Genomic DNA, 20,644 nt, shown 5'->3' on the forward strand with positions numbered 1-20,644 from the left:
CGCTAGTTGCCAAGTGTTATGTCTCGTGTGTCTTTCTTGGTGTTTCCTGTTTTTTATTTTGAAACCTGCTCCCTTCTGTGTCTGTGAGTTTCCTTTCCGGTCCCTCCCCCTGCTGATTGTTATTGTCTCCACCTGTCTTGTGTTCTCCCGTTCTGCAGCTGCCACAGCCTTCATATTCTGCCCACTCTCCCTCAGTCGTTGTCGGTTCGTCACACTTGCTGTCCCGTTTTTGTCTAGTCAGTGTTTCACGTTTTAGACTTCCGCTTCGAGTTTGTTTTGTCTTCCCGGTTTTGAACCTGGTACGTTTTCTCGTTTTTCTGCCTGCCTATGACCTTGACCTGTTGTTTGTATATCGTACCTGTTTGCTATATATTTCCTGGACTATCTGTGACGATCCCATTGGCTGCTCCTAATAAAACTGTCAAGTTTTGACAAACAGACACTTTCTGCTCCTGGGTTTCCTTCCACACCATGACACCAAGGCACTGTACTTGGCTGTTGAGGTAGGAGTTGAAACACTCCTTAAATAGATCTGTGACGGTTTTGACTCAAATCTGAACAACTAGGCTCAAATAAAATCACTTCCAGACTCACTTTCTAACTCCACGCTTGTCTTGCAACACTCTCTTTGTTCCACTCCCTCTCAGTGAACTCATCAAGTTATTTTTTATTTTTTTAATCTGAAAGATGGATAAGGAATAATTCCACCTGTACTTGTGTAAGTTGAAACATGTGCTGGCGAGTCATGGTCTGCGCTTGATGTACAAAATTCTCTACTTACAAACAGTTTTGACATTTCCTCGATGGAATAAAAATCTGAAGGGCATCGAAACTGAAGCTTACTATGATGTTTCTGCTGCTGAATAATTGATCGAAAGAGCGAAGCAACACATACGAGAGTGAAACTCTACTCGCCGTAAGTTCAACATCCACCTCTGTGGGTCTACTGGGCTCTGAAGCAGAAGCCCAGGCATCCATATTAATAAAGATAATCACCTCAATCCATCCTCGTAGTCGGGTCTCTACGCAGCAATTATGTGTCGTGATCCTTAGCTTCATTCTGGAGAAGATATGTGGACTACTGAGTCTGGCCCCTCCAATTTGGCTGCTGTGCATTTTAAGAGAAAAAAAAGGCTGGAGTGTTCCAACAGTCGTCTATCAGACTTTTGACTTGGTCAGAGATGACTCAGCAGAATAGAAGTGAGGATTTGAATTGTTGTGGAGGTTCGCTGGTCAGTGTGACCGACGTATCTACTATGTGATGTAACTACATTTTTGACCACTAGAGGAGCTATGAGGTTTTTGAAGTATCTCTTTTGACAAACTACTATTGATGCCTGGTAAAGCTACGTGATTATGTTGTTGTTTTTTGTAAATCCACTAGAGGGCACTACTCACACTATGATATTTGGATTTGAATGACTCCTGAGACATTGGAGCGCCACCTAGTGAGCTCAGAAAATTAGACCATTCATGAACCACTACTGATGTCATTTCCACAGAACTTTACATGCTAACAAACATTTCATTTTTAACTTATTCATATGTTTTCAGATGCTGACAATATTGATTTTTTTGTTTATTAAACTGTGGTGATTTTTCCAAATTGCCTTGTGAGACAAAAATAACACTTTCTCATACAACAAGGGTCATAAAGATGGCATTTATAGTCCTATAGAAAAATGTAAACTCAAAAAAACATGTGACTGTGGTTAAAATTGTGTTGCAGAAGTTTTTGTTTTGTTTTGGCTTTTTTGACACCTCCATTCTCCTGTGTTTTAGAATGATAAATGGTTATTGCCAGTATTGTACAAAATGAATTATGAATGACATAAATTAAAATAACTGACTCGTACTTAAGTTTTCATACATAATAAATATTTGAAATAAAATAAATAATAAATGACAGTTTAATAATTAAATTACTGAAGTGTTTATTATCCAGATGCGTAGAAGATTAAGATCAGTTTTTAATGAGGCGTGAAATATTTTTCAGGCTAGAAAGATAACCTTAATACTCCAATTAAAATTGATTTTACAATCATTTATGTCAGTAAACCACAGTGATGAAGCTTCTTGAAGCGTCGCTCTCAATCTAAGAGATCACTAGGTGGCGCTTTTGGTTAAATGATCACATCGCTCCATTAAAAACTTTATTTATATGAAAATATAGGAGAGTAGAGAGTGTCCTTCAGCCATTAAGAATTGATCGTCTTCCTCTTGAGTCAGATCCACCTCCTTCATCCTTTCATTGTTTCACTTCTTCATCCCCATTTTTTCTTTGTGTCCAAACCAATCATTTTAAAATGATCTTATATTATGTCCTTTTAAAATACATAACCTTAATATACCCAATATTCTTGTGCCCAGCAGAATATAAACTGAAACGTGCCAATAAAATATTTATAAACTAGTCATTTAAAAATGATATAAAATATCAATTATCAAATCCATTATTCATCCATTCTTCATTTTTCTATCCTTCCTCCAAGCCAGTCTCAGCTGTTATAGTAAGACACTTTAAATGAAATGGAATTGAATTGAAAATGTATTTTATCTTAATAGTATCTTAAATTATATTTAGTTTCAGGAAGTATTCCCAAAGAAAACTGCCAAAAATATTATAAATACCAAATATATTTGTTAGTTGTCAGAAACATTTCCTAAATCTTGGTTCCTCATTGACCTCAAGAGGGCCGCATGTGGCCCCCAAGCCATGTCTGGTTTAGAACGCTGCCTCTGGAAAACATCCAAAACCAATTAAATCAGCTGCATGTAGTGCTTGTGGTAAAAGTCAGTCGGAGTGCACCAGGGAATTCTGGGGGAGATGTGTCCTAGTTTTTGGAAACGTCTGGATGTCCTCCATAACTCGGCGTCTTCCTTTCATTAACCCTGAGAGTGAAGTGGACACCGTGAGGAGAGCAAACGTGATTCAACGTGCCAACTGCTACAATTAGCAACATCCCGTGTCTTTATAGCTTCTTAAGTCTGTTGACTCATAAACATCCATGTTTGTAGCCGTTGCACATTAAAAATGGATTTTCCTCGTTTCATGTCGAGCTCCTTTGTGCTTCCTCGGCGCACAGTTCGGCTTCTGATTAGCTTAAATTGAAAGCATTATTTTTGAAAAAGGAAAAAATGAGATGACAAGCTTTGAATTCCTGGAGCCTTGACATTCCACTTCTGGAGTAACATCAGTGAGTTTGGAGTCTGGCCTCATCAGTGTTGCATTCTTTGATACCGTGAAGCTTTCATGACCTCTGTTTGTGATCCGCTTAAGGTTGTTTTTTTTTTCCCGTTGGAGCGTCTGTGACTCTGATGTTCCCGTCTTGTTCTGCAGGGCTCTTCTTCTGGGTGAACACTTCGGCGCACGGCGGTCCGTGGGTGTTGAGCCCGTGGCTGTGGGGCGGGAACGTGGCCTGCAGCCTGGACATGGCCGTGTTCCTTCACCCAAAACAAAGCGGGCAGTACACCATACGGCTGGTCGAGCGGGACAAAACGCCCCTCGTGCTCTTCTCCACCGACACGCTGCCTCGCATCAACGGGTAAGAAACACAATCCGTCAGCGGACTCACAACTTCCCTGTGGTTTTACTCTCCACATATTAGCAACACCAGGTTCTGGATAAGAAAAATTATGTTTGTGCTTCATATGACAAATACTTGTTCTTGAAAAACCAATTGAAAAAAGGAGGACATATTAATTTAATCTTCCCATTTTTTTTATTTAAAATGTTCATAATTTCTTGATTTTGAATCAGACTTGGGCAAAGTACTTGTGGCCCTTAAGAGGTTAAAGATAATGTAAGTAAGTAAGTAATTTCTAGACCAGGGTCACAAAGTGCTTAAACAATCAAAACAATACTTAATAAATATATACTTAAAAGATCAAGACAACACCAAGACATGTAGAAACTGTTTTATTTTCAATGTATTTTCAATTTCTTCTTGTGTCTCTAAATATGACTTTTGCTTTTTTGGGGACTTGTGTTTATTTTGGTGAGAATGTATTCCCCCTCAAGAAGATTAAAGTGAAAGTAAATATAAAAAATGTAAAAGCTTTTATAACAGATACCTAGATAACACAAAATATAAAATGGTATTTTTAGCATATTAAGCTTTTCGTCTTGATTTTATAATTTTCATTCTTTTATTTTTGCTTGACGACCCCTCAACAAAAAAAAAATCACTGTATACAATCCGGCCCCTAAGAAAAATACTTACCACTGGTTCAAATGATGCTCTTGATACTTAACTATATTTTTTTATATTTAACTTCTTATATAATAAAAATCGTAATTTATGTTTGGCTTGCATTTTACACACCACGCTGTAACATTTACATGCTCACATTTTTTCTTTCAATGACATCAATCAAAACCTTGAGCCAAGGTCTGTAGCTCATAATATACAGAAAGTGTGTTTTTTTTCATCTCTAATCTAAATTGAAGTACGTTTCTAATTTTATGCTCTATTTGTTTATCTTGTGGCTAATAGTTTTAGCTGCAGGTGAAAATTACCACCTCGTAACTATGTGTCTTTACATATATTGAATGACAATTGTTATAAATCTACATTGACATGACAAAGTGGAATTTATTATTTCAAATTGAGGCAATTTAACAACAAAGAAACGACAAATATTTGATGTATTCAACATGACACCTGCTCACATTAATGTCTGACGTGGAAACAGGTCTAACATGATGTGAATGTCTTAAAAATGTGCTTCCTTGTTTGTGAGCGACCATCTTTCTTCAGAATTTACTCAGATTTCAAGTATCTTGTAATTGATATGATTGATTTTAATATGAGGACGACTTGAAGAAGAGTCACATGACTGTGGGCCATCAAGAAACCTTCAGTGTTGTCGTTGATCCTCATAATGAAGCAGTGGTTAGCCACAGTCCACGCTCACTCTGGGGAACCAGGAGCTTCAAACAAGAGCTGCAGCATGAGCTCTATGGCAATGGACACATTTTCATAAACGGTCGAAAAATGTTAATTTACTTGGCGTAATAAGGAGTCAGATATGTTTCATGGTGGAACCGCTGCTCAAATTAAAAGCCGCCACCAGCGTTGTTGCTGATGAAAGCTGTAATGAAACCAGCGTGTCCACGAGAATCACACCAGCTGCCTATTGCTGTATGCAGATTGTATGTGTCGACGGGCGGAGGAGGGCAGGTTGGAAAGAAGGTTGTCCTGTGGTTTAATTATTCAGCTGCAGTGTCGGCCGGGTGACTAATTTCTAATGTTGTTTCCTCGCTGAGCCGGTGGTCGTTTACCGGAGAATGACATCGACTTTCCCTTTGACACACAATGTACTTGTTTCCTGTTGAAGTTTTCCTGCTGTGGTTCCGCACCTTAAGAATATTTATCTTGAGCAAGAGTGTATTCTCAATTTGTTGTCGGGTCGGAGGAGAGACTCTAACTTGGAAATTAATTAGAAAGTAAATAATGAAGAACGAATGAAATCTTTTGATTACATTTATAGTTTTGAAGCTTGGATATAAATCAGAATCAAAAACTTTTATTGCCACTTGATTTTCTGGAACTCCTGTGTGGTTCTCAGTGTTATCTTGACCTTTTAAGTATATATTTTATTGAGTATTATTTTGATTGTTTAAGCGCTTTGTGACCCTGGTCTGGAAAAGCTCTCTATATATATATAAATGACTTACTTACTAACTCTTGTAAACACATCATAGGTGGATTCAAAGGTATGGGTTTGTTTCCAGTGAAGCTTTTGACTTTAATATCTCATTCACTGTCAATAAATATAAGAGTTTAAACACAAATATGAAACATTTTGGAATTTTTTACACACCGGTCAATTATTTAAAGTGTTCCGTTTTAAATGATTGGATGGTGATGTGTCAATTTAACCCACCTGCAATTTGTCCCGCCCTCCACTCGCTTTGTTCCGTGGGAAAGTCATGAGGAGAAGTTAGCTTTAATGCTGCCATTACGAAGGTTTCCGGGATGTTTTTTGCAGCTTTACTCGCAACGTTTTGATAATATCTAAATGTCTTAAGTCTGGCCCGGTGGCCTTCATTGGAAATTTGTGGCTGGAAATGTATTCCCTCATCAAATTTTAAGCTTTGCTATAAATATTATCAAAAGAAACACCATAATAATTGTTGCTATCATCTTGGTATTTTATTGAATGGACTGAAACAGTATAAAATCAATTTTGGTGATGAAAGGATTTAAGTAAAGGCAAGTTAAGGCAGATTAAATAAACATGTTTTGAACCTTTAAAAAAAGACAAGTCTAGGATAAGATTCTCTGATTGTGTATTTGGGCAAAATCCATTTCGCCCAAATACACTTTATACTTTTACACTTTTGCACTCCATTCAATCCGGCCCTTTGGGATCTATCCTCCTTTAAAGTGATAGTTCAGCCAAAATTCAAATTTCGCTCCCGTCTCTCAGCTCCAGCTCCAAAAGTTGATCCTCATTCAAACACTTTGCAAGTGTCAGTGCACATGAGCAAGATTTACACTGATGGTAAATATACACTTGGTTTTACTGGAACAATTCCTCATGTCGAGGCTTCAATACAAGATGGACGTTACAGACGAGCAGTATGGAGGTATTTGTTTTTAAAAGTGTTAGGTTTAAATAGACATATTCTGAAAATGTAGAAAAAGCTTAACATTTGATAAGGGAATACATTTCTAGCCACAACTTTCCCATGAAGGCCACCGGGCCGGACTTAAGACATTTAGATATTATCAAAACGTTGCGAGTAAAGCTGCAAAAACATCCCGGAAACCTTCTTAACTGCAGCATTAAAGCTAACTTCTCCTCATGACTTTCCCACAGAACAAAGCGAGTTGAGGGCGGGACAAATTGCAGGTGAGATTAATTGACACATCACCATCCAATCATTTAAAACGGAACACTTTAAATAATTGACCGGTGTGTAAAAAATTCCAAAATGTTTCATATTTTTGTTTAAACTATTATATTTATTGACAGTGAATGATATATTAAAGTCAAAAGCTTCACTGGAAACAAGAGCTTTTCCAGACCAGGGTCACAAATCGCTCAAACTATCAAAATAATTTAGATTACTCTAAAAAACGATCCCAACCCTTAGTCGACATGAGGGTGAGTAGAAATTTTTCGGTGAACTAACCCTTTATTGTTCCTGCCTAATAACAATCCAACAACAGATGATCAAAGCAGTGCAGCAGAAACATTTCCTCCGAGCCAGTTTTCTAAAGTCGGTACGAGCTCGTGTCAACACGGTCGTATGTGGGATGTGTGAATTTAAGTAGCAGCTCTCAGCAGAAGGCCGTGGACACTTGTCTGTGTGTGTTTGTGTTGTATCTTAAGGGCATTTGAGTCACATGAATGCCATGCTTTATGACTCTCCCCCTCGTGTCTGCCGATGTGTGGGAGTCGGCGGGCACTAATGAAAACATGTATGCCAGTGAGTCCTGGTTGAGGGAGCGGCGCGCGGATGTGCTCATTACATGTGTGACGGATTACACTGTGCTCTCATTTGTAGTCGGAGCCATCCGCCCACGCCATCGCTGCCATTTGGAGACTCGCTCAGAACCGACTCCCTCCACACTCCGAAGGGAGGATGCAAATAGGAAGATAGAAGAGCAAAAACAAGATGAGGAACACACCCGTCGACACCGGGAGTGCTAATTGCTAACCTCTGTCCTTGGCTTTTGAGTTTAGAAGATGTATTTTTTGACATGTTTTCCCAGTTGAATGCCCAGGAGGTGCTGCAGCCTGGAGTGTTCCCTCAACTCCATTAGCTCAGAGAAGCTAAGCAGGCGCTGATCTTTGTCAGTGAGATTGTGAAAGCTAACAGTGTGAGTCCTGCTGTCATCTCCAATGTTAAAGGTTCACTTGAAGTCACGCTAAAAACAACGTCAAAGGCTTCCGATTTGGGTAATGCTCTGATTGGACGCAGGCGCACGATGTCCTTGCTAAGAAAAAAACGCTCGGAGCAATAAGCTTCAGTGTCAGATCCAGCCGCTCAGTCATGCAATAAACGCTGCATTAGTAGCTCCAAATTCAGCAAAGCTGGTGTAATGGCTGTGTGGGGGGAATTTTAAAATAATACCAGGGGTGACGTCTGGTATTTGACATGGAGAGAAAATCATCAGAGCGAGAGCTAGACGAGATAATACTCAAATAAGACCAATAAGTCAAGTGGTTTCCATAGATACATATGCAGTGGTGCAGGTCGTTCACCTTAACCCAGAGACAAAACAAGGGTTAAGCCAATTTACTGCTATGGCCTTCTTAGAAGTGCAAGTATTGCTGTGAAAGTCTGTTTTTTTTAACTAACTTTTTTTGGACAATTTGTCCCATGATTAATATCAGCTTTATGAAACTTGTTCATTCTTGATTTTTACTCTTTTTAATAACTTTCTGCTTTCTAGGTAGAATCCTGCACACTCCTACTAATGTTTCAGCAACAATATATCTTCTTTTTTAATGACTAGGATTTGATGCTTGTGGATCAGCTGATCATCATGTGCTGGGCACATTACTAGTTATCAAAGTTAATTTTGGTCACTACAAGAAACTTTTTTTTTTTTTTTTGGTTACTCTGAAGGGACACAGATTGCGTCCAGGCCATGATAACTAGTGTTGAGTCACCACCGACTCTGATATTTGCAGATGATATAGGGATTTGTGTTGACCCTTTAAAACTCCTGAATGTTTCCTCTTGATTTTTACTTGATATTTATAAGTAGTAGTAACCAAAGGACAACAATTAAAATGTTTTACTTATAATTTCTTCTTTTTTTTTGCTTACTCTGTAGAGAGACAGATTTAATGTTGTTGCCATGATAACTAGTCACCATGATTCTCATGTTTGCCGATGAAACAGTGTTTTGTGTTGTCCCTTGATCAATAGCAGCTTTCTGAATCTCCTGAATGTATGGACCTCTTGATTTTTTCTTTATATCTATTTTCTGTAACATCTGTAGTGTTGTCACAGAGTTTTAGTGGGTTTTGCACCATAAGTAGAGGTTTAGGTTTCCTAGGTTTAATCCTTAACACTCCTGCTAACTTCCAGCAACAATATACATGATCAATAAACACTTAAAATCTACTCTAAAGTGCCTAAAGTGTTCGTTTATTTTTTACGTGTTTGCGTAGAAGTATTACGTGTTTGGGTACAAACATCTATGCTAGCATGATGAAGCATTGTTTTCAAAATAAGAGTCTCTAATGTTGGTTCTAAATGTGTTTCAGACATAACTATCATGGCGATTATGATGGATGTCTTCTTTCTAAATGGCTTGAATTTGTCGCTTATACTGTAGTTCAGCTCATCATAATGTGCCAGACGTGTGAATTATAAAAATGTTGCTTAATACAAGCTACATTTTTTGGGGTGTTTTTTACTGTAGCGAGAAACAGACTGTACGTTGTTGCCATGATGCTGTTTGCCGATGACATAGTGCTGTAGTTCGACAAATAAAAAGTTGCAGTCTTGATCTGGACTGGGTCCAGTTGCTCTGATCTTTATGTATCCAGACACAAACGCCTCCTTCAAGGCTTGATTATTGCTTGTCAGTCACTTTAGCCGAATGAACAGAAGCGACGTGTCCATTTGGAGATCGATATCGGCTGCCGTTCAATTCAGCAGAATATTCTTGGCGTCGATCTTCATGTCAAAGTATTTCCTCGCAGCATCTTTTTTACTTTAATCCTCAGAAGGAAGCAAGGGATCGAGTGGAGGCAGCCAACGGAGAGGAGTGACGCAAAGCTGCAGGCGACAAACACGACAAACTGTCAGACTGGGGAATTACAGTGTTAGCTGCTCTAGAAAATGTAAACATGTGAGATATAATAGGAGATTTATTAAAAGTTTTACTCAAGCTGTAGATGGTTGGCAGGAGGAATCGGCTTTAAACCGACGCCAGTCCGTGTGTGCTAAAGGGATTATCTAGGACCTCAAGGTCCAGCAATTAGCTAAATAGAAGTGGGAGCCCAGAAGAGTCCAAATTAAATAGCCTTTTTCAGTTTAGTTTACTCTCTGAGAAGACGAAGCTGTACTAGTCAGGATTTGTTCTTAATATTACACGATATGCTGAAACTACTAGTACACTGGGTTGTGTCTCACCAGGGGTAGGTCAGTAATGTCAGTGGAGAGTCAAAATGGCCGAGTATCGTTATAGAATGTGGACATCTATGGTCCTTTAGGTTGCTTATATATAGAGAAACCTCAAGTCTGCGATGAACAGCTTGCAATGGCGTCAGTAGTCACCTCCTGGTTTATTTCAGTCCACCTTTACCAGGTTTCAGTCGGCCAGCAGGAGACCTGCGTTCACGACTTCACCCACCTACGAACGCCACCGGCTTGACGGGTCTTTTATTGCAGCCGATCCCGGTGGGGGTTCTCTCCATTTAACACCTGTCTTATTTCACACTTCTCTTATGCAGCATGTTCTGGGCTCAGCCGACTCCCTAAAGAAGTTACAATTTCAACTTGAGACAGGAGAGAACGTGGCTCATTATTTTCTTCTGAAATTACGAACATTAGAGCGATCGTTTTTGCTGGAACTTTTGTTACTTTACCGCTAATATTTAAGATTATCAGTCCGTCATCAATCTATCCATCCATCCACTTATCCTCTCAGGAATCCATTCATTCACCTATTCATCCATCTACTTGTCCATTTATTCATCCATTATCCACCCGTTAATCCATCATCCATCTTTCCATCAGTCCAACTGTCCATCCATTCTTCATACTTTCAGGCACTCATCCATCCACCCACCGACTCATCTATTCACTCAGATTCACACATCCATCCAGCCATCAAGCAATCCATGCACCCATACATCCATCTCTTCAACCAGCCATATATCAATCCATAATCCTTCTGTCAATGCATCCGTTTGTCCATCCGTCTGACTGTTATTCTATTTAATGTCTTCAGCCACTCATCCATCCATCTTCCATCCATTCATCCATCCATCTGTCCGACTGTCCATCCATCGCATACCCACCCATCTTTCTTTCCATCCATCTTTTGTCTTTCTATCCCACTATATATCAGTGATTCGTCCATCCTGTTATGCACTTTCCCATACTTCCAGCCATACATCAGTCATCCCTTTTTTTCTTTTGTCTTTTTCTTATGCAGCAAATCTATCTTGTTAGTTGATCCCTTTATATTTGAGGTTTAGATTGTTAGATTTTAACTGTTAAAACTTGTTTTATTGTGATTTTAGAATAAGAAAATAATTCAGTAAGAAGAGAGTCGTAGACGATCCCCGGAGTAGAAGGCGCACAAGGACATTTTTGTTTGGTAACGCAGGATAAAAGAGCGACAGATGTGTTCACCGGTTTCCACCTTGAATCGTCTTTCATTCGTTTAAGGTGTTTTTTTTCTGTTGAATCCTGAGCGTGTGTACTTTAGTGGCCGAGTGGGACTTCATAAGAAGCTTTAGACATGAAACGGGTGGCTGTATCTCGTCGCCCTCATCTTGTTCATATCCCTTATCTTCCCACCCTCTTCTTCTTCACAGGCAGCAGCCATCCCACTTCTATCTTGTCGTAGCATCGCTATTCTAAGTTGCATCACTCGGTTGTGACACTTTTACACACACAAGGATTGAGAGGAGCAAATATGACTGTGGCCTAGTTATTCACCTTGAGGCTGGATTTTAATTTTAATTTATGGAAATAAATAGTCTTTGCCCAGACATTAAAAGCTTTTTCTGAAAATTCAGCTTTAACTGTCAGGTCTTTTTCCAATTATTATGAGGAAACAAAACTCATCTGATAGATTTTTAAAAACATGACTGCCTCCAAAAGACACTTTAAAACATCCAAATACCTACATACTACTCGTCTCTAAAGTCCCTCTTATATTGTTGTGGAAAATCTTTTTTATATTTTATGCTTGTTTGTTGAAAACATTTAAAGAATAACACCGAAAGTACTCCAAAAATACTCTAAAAGTGATCTGAAAATACTCCTGAAAAACTCAGAAAGAACTCTGGGTAAATATCACAAGTGCATACAGTGTAGACAGTAGACTGTGTGTGCTGAAGAAGTGGGCTTTCGGAGTACTTTCGAGGTACTTATGGTTTATGTCACTCGTTATTCTTTACACTTATGCCACAAAGGAGTGTAAAATATAGACTTGTATATTTTTTTACGGAAAAATTCTTCTCTTCGAGTCTTCAAAACAGAATGGAAGAGCAGTATGGAAGTATTTGGATGTTTTAAGCGTATTTTTGGAGGAAGTTCGTCAACTGGGCTCCAGTCGCTTAGTAAAATGGACAATGCATTCTTGCCGATAACTCTAAAAAGTAACGGATTACTCTGAAAATAATCCCAACCCTTAGTTGACATAACAAAAACAGACAAAAGTGACCCAAAATTGAATTTTGGGTCACTTTTGTATTGTTTTTGATTGTTAAAGTGCTTTGTGACCCTGGTCTAGAAAGGCGCTTCACATATAAATATTACTAACCTACTATATTTAACATAATCAAATAGGTCCGATTTCAATAAAATCTTTAACAATTAATACATCTTAAATAACTATAACTTCTATATTTTATGCATCTGTAAAACCTATAATCCATATGAAGTTACATTTCTGTCTCTGATTTTTGGTTATTTGGTTCACAACTAAATTTTCATAACCACATTTGTAATTTCTATTGATTTTTTTTTTTGTTGTGTGTGCATAATTGTGACAGTTTATATATCTGTGGTATAAACAAAAGTATCAATAAATAAACAGTATTAATAATTCGTTTTTCAAAGCTGATCAGAGGTCATCAAAAGGTTAATCTTACTTGTGTAAGATTTGTTCTCTAATGTAAAGAAATTCAATTTATTTCAGTATATTTTTCTTTCTTTCTATTCAATTATTTTGCTATTTAACATGATATTTGCCGAAATACTTGCTATTTAAATTATTTATCGTCTATAATCCGGGATAATCCAACGTTACTTGAACATCATTTTAATTTAAATGAATGAGTCATACGTACAACCAGTTTGTCGTCACTGGTCTTGAGCAGCGTTTATTCACGCTCGCTCCAAACACATTTGCTTTGGCTGTCGGCCAGAGAACAGATGCCGTGTAACAGCTTGAACAGTAGTGAGCCACCTCCACCCCGAACCTCTGATTTTAGTCTCTAATTATTGCCCCACGATAGTTGTATAATTTACTCGTATATAAAGATGAACTCGGATTACGGGAGCCATCACGAGTCGAGACTATACGAAGGTTGTTATTCCTAATTTCAGCCTCTTTTGCAATCGTGGCGGTCACGTCGGCCGTTGTTTCGCCTCCATCTCTTCTCCAGATGTGTAATCAACTCTAATGAGGCAATCCCCCGGTCGCCATTACCATCTGTTGGAGAAGCTCTTTGGTTATTCAGGGTCCTAGGAGAGCTGCCGGGTTATGCGGAACCTTGGAAAAACACATTTACAGAGGAGGGATTTCAATATTTAAAAGGGTTTAGGTGAGTCCAGGTAGTGGGTCTTGGCGAGTAAAAACCTCTCTGTTGAACGGTTGATGGGCCTGACGTAAAGTGGAAGAAATTGGCCGGATTTGAGTCACAGATTTACAGTGAAGTCACGACTCTGCGTTGCATGTGAGCTGCGATCCATCCCAATTAATGAAGGCGACAGATTGCGATGACCATTTGTGTTTTTCTCGGACAACAACTTCCAACAACTGCAGACCTCCAGGAGCTCAACCATGTGTGTCATTCTCAAACACCCCCCCCCCCCTTTTCACACTCGCCTTCGTCCTTTACTTTGTCCGCTTCAATATATTCAAATCCCTCCACAACCTGGTTCTCTTATCTGACCATCCCTCTTCTGTCCCGCTCCCTACTCTCCACCTCAACTTCTACTTCCTCCGCTTTTCTATCAGACTGTCCCACATTTCTCGAGCTCTGAACTGTTCTGTAACAGACCGAAATTATTTCTAAAGTTGTTTTATGTGGCTGCAGTTGCTCTCTAATGCTGACTGATGGTTGTTATCAGTGTAATAGCGCTACACATTTCCAGCCCTACTCGGTCTCAACTCGACTCCAACCCCAGTTGTTTTTTCATTGGCGCCGGTACCTCCTTACAGTGGGCGAGGCCGTTCACTTCACAAAGAGGAACAACAACAAGTTCTTGGTCTCAGTTTCCTAAACTCTTTTTGTATTAACAAATGAACTTGCTTTTTGCAGCACTGATTTATTTGTTGTTGTAATACTTAATGTTGTCTAGGAATATCCAGGAGTATAACATTATTAATACAGTGGTACATTTGTGTGAAATGGGACAGTCATTTATCAGTGTTATAATGGATGAAACAAAAGATTTATTTAAAAACTGCAGTGTAATGAAAACGAAGAGGTACAACCACAACTGTAATTGTAAAATAGCAGCTCGTAAAAAATAAAAAGCAGTTTGTGCTACTTTCAAGCAGAGCAAGGAGTTAGCATTGATGATAACTAGCCTAGCCTTTTACGTCTGACCACGAGACACGATATTATTTTCAAATGATCTGAATATCCCATAACAAAAGTAACGTTAAGCAACAGATTAAAAAAGACACCGCCAGGTTTGTTTCTTGAGTTAAGAGACTCGAGTAGCGGACGTCAACAAAAAAAACGAAAGCGTAAAAGTACTAGAAAAAGTATCTCTTACGAAGGTAATGTGCTTGAGGAAACGCAAAATAATGAGGTCGAGGCCATAAATGTTTATTTGAATCTGTATTTTTACACCAAAAATTTTTACTCGCCACCAATTTCCAAAAGAGCGGGCCTAGTACAGGTCCCTGAGGCACTTATATTATAGAAAGGAAATTGCTAATGAGAACTTTCTAAAAGGGCCTCTAAAGTAACCTTACTCCTTCAATTTTTTAATTTGAACACGTCAAGAGATTTGTGTCAGTCGAGTTTAAAACATAAGTCTCAAACTAGTGAAAATGAGTAAAAACAGTCAATATGAATCATCTTGTTGCAGAGAAATCAGCCCAGAGCTCTTGTTGATTTAACATTATGTTATGATGTATTTTTTACGTACTTAATATTTGTCTTTTATGTCAGTTATGCTATTTTATTTTTATTGTTTTATCTAAAGGCGGTTCTGTCTGAAAAAAATGCCTACACCAAACTTCAGTGATATTGAAGTTTGGTGTAAAGAAACACGTTTTAGATCTGCAAATGTTTCTTATCACCTAGACAAAGTGAATAAGTATCCAGAAAAGCACCAATATCGTGCATACCTCTGCCAATGAGTGTCTGAATAAGAAAGTAGACAACCCTGGATCCAGATTGAACTACATAAGACGACCAACACAGTGGCGGCTGGCCCATAGAGGGCGGCGCCCTCCTCACCTGTTCTAATCTTTTTTATATTTTATTTATTCTTTTTTAGTTAGAAAATAATCATCTATATTTGCATTGATTCACGTTCTGCTAATAATCTTGGTTTGTGTTATCATTAGTCGTATCCTGTCTATCTGGGTTGTTTTTCGCTTTAAGCATAGCCCATCAGTGACATCACGTCTATGTTTCTCAGCCAATCACACGTCGCTGAAAAAGTGAAGGAAAATTGCAATCTCTAAGTATGATTTTGGGCTCTGGAAAAAGCGAATACTATGGTTACAACACATAATGGTGAATCAATCAGCTCACTTGATGGCAATATGAACCTAAGGACGCCTGTTCGCCTTTTTTTTTTTTTTTAATTTAATTCTTTTTGCAGCGTCTTTGTGTGTGATAATGATTAGTTGGTAGAAATGATATCGTATGTCCTTGTGCATAGAAAGATTTTAAATCATTTCTCTATAGAACTTGATGGACAGCGGCAGCTCTGCATGCTTGGTTTGGAATATCAGTTGTTTTAATATTATGTTTCTGTTGAGGAAGGTGAAGTCCCCATACAAGAGCCCAACCAAAACATAATAATTCTACAGCCGCCACTGGACCTACATCTCTTTTAAGATACGATACACACATATATATACATATGAAGCTCCTCCCTCTGTCGCTGATCCCACGACTGAGTCCGATTGATTCACCTGATTCCAGTAATCATTGGAGATCCACGCAGGAAACCTCCAGGACAGATGGTGTGTGATCCGTAGTGTTACTCCAGAATAATCAGGACGCTCTTGAGCTCCACTCGTGCGCGTGATGCTCCTCGGACGCTCGGCCTCCCGGGTCCTCTCCTCGTCTCGGGGCAGCTGCCAAGGTCATGGAGGTCACAGACGGAATCGTCGCTTACCTCCTCAACGTGAACACCTGCTTCTTCACTGTGTCGGTAGCGAGGCGGCGAGACGTGAAGGTCATGTTTGAGAAGCTGTGAGGAACACAGAAAAACAAGGAGTGGCCCGACTTCAGAAAGTGCACAGTTTGTCGGTACTATTTTGGTGTCGCGGGAAGTGCTGACTTTTTATTTCGCTGATAAAACAGTAGAATTTTTTTTTAGACGGTCTTTTATGGACTCAGCTGATTTCACAGTCCAAGTATTATGTGAATCTGTTGTAGTGGGACGTTCTTTATAGTGAAGAACAGCTCCAAAAAACGGTTTCTGCTTACAGAAGTCAAATAGCAGTCCTGAGTAGAATAGAAAATAGAACAATATAATATAATGGAATATAGAATATAAATGATTGTTGATTATGTATATACTAAAACGGTCCAAATTGGAGTTCGTTCCGGGCGTTCCAACACACCGTCACCGCCGGGTCTTAAAACTTTGCTTTGTGTAGATAAATGGTCAATGCAGAGTGTCAGGGGTCGATTACGATCGATTGGACCCTCTTTCTCAGATCAATAGCCCCTGACAGAAAGGTCTCGAACTGTAGAAACATCGCTATATTTAAGGCAAATTTCCCGGGCCGAGAGGTCCTCCCCCTATCACCCTATTGGTTCCTTCAAACTCCCTGTGCCACGATCCCCTGTGGAGATTCCTTCCTAATTTGTTTCCTTTTCTAATCATTCAAATGTTCTTGGGTGGGGGTTTCTGTCTCCTAGTCCCCCCCTCACGGGTGTGTCCCGCTTTGTTCTTTTGATCCACGACCCAAGGTGTGAAAGGGCAGACAAACAGACGTTTTAAATAACCGGTGTAGTATCTCTAATTCTGTTTCAAGCGTGTCTTGAGACAGTGAATCTGTCTGAGTGGAACGTTGATTGTGAATGTGTATTCAAACGTTTAAACTCTTAGATGAAGCGAGTAATTTATGCTTTATATTTTGATTATCTTTTAGTGTTAATTTAAGTAGGGCGTATACGTATAGTGTATAATATTTTTTAATCTAACAATACACAGTGTATACATCAAGAATAAAAAAATTGTGGTGGACTCTTGTGTAACCCTGTTTTTACAACAGTGTTGTATAAAAAGTCATGATGGATCAATCTGTGTAGAAGTGTCAACAGGATGTTAACACATCAACAAAATATTTCTAAGAAGCCAAAATGCAGTAGCTGGACAGAATCAGCAGGAGTCCATCCGCTATGACGGGGTTAACGTTTCAATCAAGGTCTTTAAACTTCCGACGACGACTTTCATGTTTCCGTGCTCTTCATTCAGAACCGGATGCTGCTTCGGAGACGTGGTCCGGATCAGCGGGGCGGACAATTAGAGGACCCAGGAAACTGGAGCGCTGCACTCTCGGGGGGTCTGTTGCCTCTTCGGCCGTGTTGCACTGTTGAAACAACAAAGTCTCGGGGCTGAAGTCGACTCTTTAAATATTTCACAAGCACAAGCCCTAAAAGGGGACTTGTGATCATCAAACATGGATCCCGAGCTGCTGCTGTTCAATAAAATCAAAGCAAAGTTCAGTGAAGCTTTCCTCACTGAGCCTCTAATAAGGTTCTGCCTCTGAAGCCCAAATAAAACACAGTCGGGCTCGTTTCTCTATTATTGTCCCTGATGCTCTGTCAGGGCTTTCAAAGAGCCTCGGAGTGAGCGTGTAAAGACCGACTCGGGGAGGAAACCGGAGAAAAAACCCACAAACTAGAACCTTTTGTATTAGTTTGATTGTTGCTTGTCAGAGGTATGTGTCGTGAATTTGAAAAGGTGTAAAGATGGAAAGAAAACATGAAGTGATGCAACAGTGAGACACTCCAGTGAGCATCACTCTTTCGCTGCAGCTGGGAATCCGACATGACATCAATGTTGCGTTCCGTTCGGTCATGAATTAATGATGCAAATATGTTTCCATATGTTGTGCTCATATGTTGCTTCATGTTGTGCTGCTATGGAAGACCAATCCATGGGGTACAGAGAAGGATTTCTTATCTTCTAACTGGTTCATGAGTTAATTCCACTTTGAACTTAATTAACGCAAGATGTAAAAGTTTTAAAAAATTGATGTGAATCAGCTCCTGTAAATCTAAGACCATGGCATTTCGTTGGAAATTTTATTTCCCAGGCGGAGGAATTTTTTAAGCCCCTTTTTACAAGGGAGGAGAAGATAAAAAGATCCTCAGTCATGCCATCTCTATATCCTAGTCTTTCATGGTGAAGAAAAGAGCTGAGCCAGAAGACAAATCTCTCCATTCACAGTAGAACCTCTGCTTCTCCACATGAAGTGAAGCCAGTCAAGGTGTCTCGAGCTACTTTTTAGGACGACTTTTGAATGGCTCCCTCTAGAGGGGTTGCTGGCAACTGAGAGGAGAGGCTGGTGTAAGAAAATATCGGTATATCGCGATATTGTTTTCCCTGATACTGTATCAATATTTTAAAAAAATCAATTTATTTTTATTTACCTTTGAAATCCATTTTATTTTGATTTATAGTTATTCTTGCATTTGTATTTCAATAGTGTGTGTATAAAAGACAAACTTTCAATCTTTTATTTTGCAATTAATACTCTAATTCACTAATATTGACGTTGTTTATTCATTTGTGTGCTACAGTTAAACCTCCGGCCACTAGTTGGCAACATTTGTCATTTCCTCCGTGCTAATAGAATGCCAAAATTGACAAAATGGCACAGGTGGAGCTCTTCTTTCTCCACAAAAATCTTAATTTCATGATTTTCCTCTGCATCTGACTGTAACTCATGTGCATCTAATATGGATGAATTTAAGCATGTAATGGTATTAAATGTTTACTATTCTCTGACGGTTTTTGTATTACTTATGATTTATTAGAGACAATAAATCGTTTTTACAGTATCGCAATACATTGTATAGTCATATATGTTGTCAGATGCTTGCCAACACACAGCTCTAGTGAGGAGACCTTGAAGATATTTATTTCTACTCAGTTGACCTCAATGTTTTCCAAAAAGAACTGAAGATGTTTTCGAAAAAAAAAGGAAAGTCTGGACATCTTTTCTCTAGTAGCCACCTCCAAGTCCCGACCTTTAATAAGCACAGAAATATCTTTGGTTTTGAACTTTGAAACATTAACAATTTCGTGCTAATAATATTGTGTTCCTGGTCATTTTTCTACTGAGCTGAGCCAGAAGACAACATTATATAGGAGTCTCCCTCCCAAAGTTCACAGATGTACTTGTCGAACATCAGACACTTCAAGAAGAGTGACTTCAAGAGTGAGTTGAATTGATCATTCAAAGGTGAATTCTAAAACTAAACAGTCAAGAAGTTGCTAGCAGCTGCTTCATGGGTATTTTTAAAGTGAGAAGAGTGGGGGGGGGGGCTCCCTCTCTGATGTGGACTTCTGAGGTCAAACAGGAGTCGTGAAGGACACCGGGCATCCCCAACTTCTGCATTAGCGGATCATTCTGTCTCTTTGTCTTTCAATAATTGCAGCACATTCCCGGCGCTTCATTACCGCTCACCCTTCAGCACGGGTTCACGGCAACCATTAAATTCTCCAAAGCAATAAAAGATCATTTCACATTTGTGTTTCTTTGAGGGCGAATGCTCAATAAAGCTGTCACACGAACAATATTCCCACACAGACGACCAACTCGGAGTCCATTTAATGTTTGAGCTGAGGTGAAAATGAGCGGCGGTCTGATGACTCCCCGCGGTGCTCAAGTGCCGCTCGCGCCGCAGACTTTCTTTTTTCCGTCTTCTGATGCAACGTTTCAATCACAAACTACACTGAGAGCTAATCGGTCTCGCTTCCTTCAGGCGAGGCAACGCTTTTCAGTGACCCCTCGTTGTTATGACAACATTCTGGAGACAACTTTAGAAATACAGTTTCTATATGATTAAAAGCTCATTCCTACCAGAAAATGAATGTACATTCTAAAAGAGGTCTGGTTCAAAGAGTTAAGGAGACATTTAAGAGTAATAAACAGTGCGTTCTCATGAGTGAAAGTGTGATGCTTAAATTAAGGTCAACAGTTTTTTATCTTATATATTTCATATCTTGTATTATATTAGGGGTTGTTCATGTTTCATGTTAGATAAAGCCAATGTTTACTTCCTGTATAGGCTGTAAACCTTTCAAGGGTCGTCATTAATTTGATAAAATTGCTTCTGAAATTGATGACTTTCTGAATATAACCAATGACAAAGTTACAGCATGTGCTACAGATAATTTAAGGGATAGTTCCCGGGGTCACTCAGAGCTCAGTGCAATATATACCCGGAGTGTTTCCTGTCTATGTAATATGTTAGCGTTTTATCTTCTGCTACAAACAAGCTTAAAATAAAGACTTGTTAAATATTTTTCCAAAAACTTTCTCTTGTCAAG

The 20,644-nt window shown here is 39.1% G+C and overlaps 1 protein-coding gene across 1 annotated transcript in view; it reads left to right on the forward strand.

Annotated features, from left to right (window-relative positions):
* Positions 1-20,644, forward strand: part of alk (ALK receptor tyrosine kinase) — a 380,098-nt gene that overhangs the window by 227,222 nt on the left and 132,232 nt on the right. Inside the window, exon 4 of the mRNA XM_087779244.1 lies at positions 3,341-3,545. Coding sequence (XP_087635370.1) covers positions 3,341-3,545 — 205 coding nt within the window. The remainder of the gene's footprint in view (positions 1-3,340; positions 3,546-20,644) is intronic.

The sequence above is a fragment of the Callionymus lyra genome, chromosome 18 (genome assembly GCF_982586985.1).
Source record: "Callionymus lyra chromosome 18, fCalLyr1.hap1.1, whole genome shotgun sequence".
NCBI classification, from domain to species: domain Eukaryota; kingdom Metazoa; phylum Chordata; class Actinopteri; order Syngnathiformes; family Callionymidae; genus Callionymus; species Callionymus lyra.